Source organism: Microtus oregoni, unplaced genomic scaffold (genome assembly GCF_018167655.1).
Source record: "Microtus oregoni isolate MIOR12 unplaced genomic scaffold, Mior012 000025F_ref0000491, whole genome shotgun sequence".
In the NCBI taxonomy this organism is placed as follows: domain Eukaryota; kingdom Metazoa; phylum Chordata; class Mammalia; order Rodentia; family Cricetidae; genus Microtus; species Microtus oregoni.
The window spans coordinates 18,811,635-18,816,686 of NW_024543084.1; the positions used below are offsets into that span (position 1 = coordinate 18,811,635).

At 47.7% G+C, this 5,052-nt stretch overlaps 1 protein-coding gene across 2 annotated transcripts; it reads left to right on the forward strand.

Moving 5' to 3' along the window:
* Positions 1–690: 690 nt before the first annotated feature.
* On the forward strand, positions 691–4,735 carry Hspa5 (heat shock protein family A (Hsp70) member 5). 2 transcript variants are annotated; one of them, XM_041674071.1, is made up of 9 exons: positions 691–1,044; positions 1,144–1,375; positions 1,745–1,882; positions 2,197–2,309; positions 2,399–2,789; positions 2,941–3,178; positions 3,440–3,607; positions 3,910–4,515; positions 4,633–4,735. In XM_041674071.1, the coding sequence occupies exons 1-8, from the start codon at positions 923–925 to the stop codon at positions 4,470–4,472; spliced, it is 1,965 nt and encodes a 654-aa protein (XP_041530005.1). In that variant the 5' UTR covers positions 691–922; the 3' UTR covers positions 4,473–4,515; positions 4,633–4,735. The 2 variants fall into 2 exon arrangements, with proteins under 2 accessions (XP_041530005.1, XP_041530004.1); XM_041674070.1 differs by having other exon boundaries at positions 3,910–4,505; positions 4,627–4,735.
* The last annotated feature ends 317 nt before the right edge of the window (positions 4,736–5,052 follow it).

The window sequence follows — 5,052 nt, forward strand, 5'->3', positions numbered from 1 at the left end:
GCCGGTCCTGGGACTTAACCCCGGGAAAAGGGAAACTGGGAAGGCGTGATAGACAGATGCAGATGGCCTGGGGGTGAAGGGAAAGTAGTTAGCTGAACAGAGCTGCGAGGCGGGACCCAGACCAGGCACAGCTCGAGACTTGGGCCTGGACGCTCGGACACCTGAGAAGGTGTGGAGGCTGGGAAGGGCAGAGAAACTGTTCCCAGGCGACCACAGCATCTTCGCGGAGCCGGGGCATCTCGGGTCCAGAGGGAAGCCAGGAGGAGAAAAGGCTGCGCAGTGCCTTGGAGCGAGGGACACAGTGGGGAGGAACTAAGTCCCACCGCCCCGGGGGAACTGACACGCAGAACCTGCACCAGTCCCCCGGGGCCCGGCGTGAGGGGAGGACCTGGACGGTTACCGGCGGAAACGGTCTCGGGGTGAGAGGTCACCCGAGGGACAGGCAGCTGCTGAGCCAATAGGACCAACGCACAGGGCGGATGCAGCCTCTCATTGGCGGTTGTTTAGACCGAGCAATAGCCAATGAGTCAGCCCGGGGGGCGTAGCAGTGACGTGAGTTGCGGAGGAGGCCGCTTCGAATCGGCGGCGGCCAGCTTGGTGTCATGGACCAATCAGCGGCCTCCAACGAGAAGCGCCTTCACCAATCGGAGGCCTCCACGACGGGGCTGGGGGCAGGGTATATAAGCCGAGTCGGCGACAGCATGCTCCACACTGGCCAGACAACACAGAGATCGGCTCCGGGTGTCCGTGGGCGTGAGAGTTGAGCGCCGCGGCCTGCTTCTTCCAGGCCTTCGCTGAGCCTGCTTCGCGGCTCCTCCCGACTCCGAATCGGAACGTCGTCGCGCTGCGAGGCTACAGCCTGTTGCTGCACGTCCGCGACTCCCGAGCGACCGCTGAGCGACTGGTCCACAGCGCCGGCAAGATGAAGTTCACTGTGGTGGCGGCGGCGCTGCTGCTGCTCTGCGCGGTGCGGGCCGAGGAGGAGGATAAGAAAGAGGATGTGGGCACGGTGGTCGGCATCGACTTGGGGACCACCTACTCCTGGTAAGTGGCGTTTTGAGGTGCGGGAGAGTGGGGCGTGGCCTTGGCCTGGCGTGAGAAAGTGAGGTGCCGATTTCCTTTTCTGTGGGGTTTTTCCGTCAGCGTCGGAGTGTTCAAGAACGGCCGCGTGGAGATCATAGCCAACGATCAGGGCAACCGCATCACGCCGTCGTATGTGGCCTTCACTCCCGAAGGCGAGCGTCTGATTGGCGACGCGGCCAAGAACCAGCTAACCTCCAATCCCGAGAACACGGTCTTCGACGCCAAGCGCCTCATCGGACGCACTTGGAATGACCCCTCGGTGCAGCAGGACATCAAGTTCTTGCCTTTCAAGGTCCGATACGGGTTTGGTTTTTTTGTTTCCACGTTGAAGGGGGCGGCTAGGGTGGTGGGAATAAAGGGTTGCGACTAGACGGAAAAAAATACACTCAAACGGCTAAAAGGATGTGGTAGGGGTTTATGTAACGGTTTTAGATGTTGTCGTTTTTAGTATCATAAAACGTAACACAGTGTTACAGTGTCTAAAAGTTGAAAGACAGACCAAATCTGGCGCTCTGTCACAGCACAGCGGTTCTTAGTTTAGTCAAGATCTTCCTAAGGGAGCAAAATGAATCAAGCTGTGGGGGAGAGAAAATGGTGGTTTTTTTGTAGTGCCATTATTTGAGCTTTGGGGAAGTTACCTTTCAATCATTCCGTACTCCAGGTGGTTGAGAAGAAAACCAAGCCATACATTCAAGTTGATATTGGAGGTGGGCAAACCAAGACATTTGCCCCAGAGGAAATTTCTGCCATGGTTCTTACTAAGATGAAAGAAACAGCTGAAGCATATTTGGGAAAGAAGGTAAATACATGTGTGGAACGATGCTAAGTGTTGAAGATTGCAGTTGCTCCTCCTGTTGGCTTACCTAGGAAGCCTTCCTGGTTTAAAATTTAAATCCAACTGGTAACAGCTTTTGTCAGGGTTAATGATGTAGCGCTTTGTGGGAGGTCAAGCTAAATAAATGCTAGTCAGTTTTCACCAGTTACCATTTAATTCTGTTGTTATAAATGTGTATGGTTTGTGCCCTTATCAGTAAGCTGGCTTAGAAACTGACTGTAGTTGATAAGACAGGGAAGTAACAGAGTATACTTAAATTATCTTTGTTGTCTTCCTAGGTTACCCATGCAGTTGTTACTGTACCAGCCTACTTCAATGATGCCCAGCGGCAAGCAACCAAAGATGCTGGCACCATTGCTGGACTGAATGTCATGAGGATCATCAATGAGCCGTAAGTGTTGGACTCCTGGCCAGGCTCTTTGCTAAGTGGGGGGAAAGTGCACCTGACTAAGATTTTCCCCTCTTTTTTCATTCTTACAGCACAGCAGCTGCTATTGCATACGGCCTGGACAAGAGGGAGGGAGAGAAGAACATCCTTGTGTTTGACCTGGGTGGCGGAACCTTCGATGTGTCTCTTCTGACCATTGACAATGGTGTCTTCGAAGTGGTGGCCACTAATGGAGATACTCATCTTGGTGGGGAAGACTTTGATCAGCGGGTTATGGAGCACTTCATCAAGCTGTACAAGAAGAAAACTGGGAAAGATGTTAGGAAAGACAACAGAGCTGTGCAGAAACTTCGGCGTGAGGTGGAAAAGGCTAAGCGAGCCCTGTCTTCTCAGCATCAAGCAAGGATTGAAATTGAATCCTTCTTTGAAGGAGAAGACTTCTCTGAAACCCTGACTCGGGCCAAATTTGAGGAGCTGAACATGGTATGCTCTTTGTCGGTGTTAATGAGATCTGCTTAGGTTGTAGACTCTATAGATCTGTAGACTATATAGATCCCTGAACACAGAGCAGCTAAACAGCGTCAAGGTGTACAGTGGCACCATAGTAATCATGCCTTTTTTTTTTTTTGGCCAGGACCTGTTCCGATCTACCATGAAGCCAGTCCAGAAAGTGTTGGAAGACTCTGATTTGAAGAAATCTGATATTGATGAAATTGTTCTTGTTGGTGGATCTACTCGAATTCCAAAGATTCAGCAGCTGGTGAAAGAGTTCTTCAACGGCAAGGAGCCATCCCGTGGTATAAACCCTGATGAGGCTGTAGCATATGGTGCTGCTGTCCAGGCTGGTGTCCTCTCTGGTGATCAAGATACAGGTAGGTCACTGCATCTTTCACTTGTTTGAGTAGTTTGATGGGAAGACTATGATCAGCTGTTGAAACAGAAAGCAGTAGGGTAGGAACAGTGGGGCCACATAGCTGATCAAGGTACAGTGATGATAAGACTTGGATCAGGTTTAGTTAAAATCATTAGCAGCTATTCATTTGCCCTAAAGTGTTTATGGTTAGAACCTGGGCAAATGGCAGTGCTCTTAGGACTCTAATCAGAACCTAACCTGATTGATTTTCCTTTGCCAGGTGATCTGGTACTGCTTGATGTATGTCCCCTTACACTTGGTATTGAAACTGTGGGAGGCGTCATGACCAAACTGATTCCAAGGAACACTGTGGTACCCACCAAGAAGTCTCAGATCTTTTCCACAGCTTCTGATAACCAGCCAACTGTAACAATCAAGGTCTATGAAGGTAATTACTTACATTCATAAATACTGTAAGCTTTGAAAGAGTGTGACTTAGGATCTAATGAAACATTGTTAAATGCCCAGGGAAAGAAGTATCTTCTGTAATTCAAATGTGAAGAGGTTGCTTAGTGCTGAATTTTAGATTCTCTACCTAACATTCTTGTCCACTGGCTTTTGAAATGGAATTTGGTTAATAGTAGTAGTCTTTGCTCCTCTCCCCATACCCCTACATTCTAACAGGTTGAAGTATAAGGATACCAGTGCACTAGGCTCGTCAATAACAAGTTTTTCCTGTTATTACTCTAGGTGAACGACCCCTAACAAAAGACAACCATCTGCTGGGTACATTTGATCTGACTGGAATTCCTCCAGCTCCCCGTGGGGTACCGCAGATTGAAGTCACCTTTGAGATAGATGTTAATGGTATTCTTCGAGTGACAGCTGAAGACAAAGGTACAGGAAACAAAAACAAAATCACAATTACCAATGACCAAAATCGCCTGACACCTGAAGAAATCGAAAGAATGGTTAACGATGCTGAGAAGTTTGCTGAGGAAGACAAGAAGCTCAAAGAGCGCATTGACACCAGGAACGAACTAGAAAGCTATGCCTACTCTCTCAAGAACCAGATTGGAGACAAAGAAAAGCTGGGAGGTAAACTTTCCTCTGAAGACAAAGAAACCATGGAAAAAGCTGTAGAGGAAAAGATTGAGTGGCTGGAAAGCCACCAGGATGCCGACATTGAAGACTTTAAAGCTAAAAAGAAGGAGCTAGAAGAAATTGTTCAGCCTATTATTAGCAAACTCTATGGAAGTGCAGGCCCTCCCCCAACTGGTGAGGAAGATACATCAGAGAAAGACGAGTTGTAGGCGCACTGATCTGCAAGGGCTGTAATAATTGTAATTTACTGTAAATATTGTAATATTGTAAATACTGGACTCAGGAACTTTCGTTAGGAGAAAATTACATTCGAGACTTATAAGTACTCTCAATTTTCTCCTACCGAAAGTTCCTGAGTCCAGTATTTACAATATTTCACCTTGGAAATGTTCTATTTAACAGTTGGGTCATGCACATCTGGTGTAGGAACTTTTTTCTACCATAAGTGACACCAATAAATGTTTGTTATTTACACTGGTCTAATTTTTGTGAAAACCTTGTAATTATCTGTCTTTTATTTTAGATAACTAAAATTTAAGGCTGGATTCTCAGGTCTGCCTGTATGTTGGGCAGGAAAGGGAGGGTGGAGGCTTGTTATTTGGGTGGTACCACTCCCTAGGAAATTTGTCTAACTTTATAGCAAGGTAAAGGGTTTTGCTGTATGAAATGACCCTTGTCATTCCTAGTTCTCTTCAACATGATTGAAATCTTACTTCCCCTTTGTAAAACTGCTTTCTGGGTGTTTTTTTGTTCCTTGGTTTTGGTATTTCAAGACAAGATCTCTGTGTA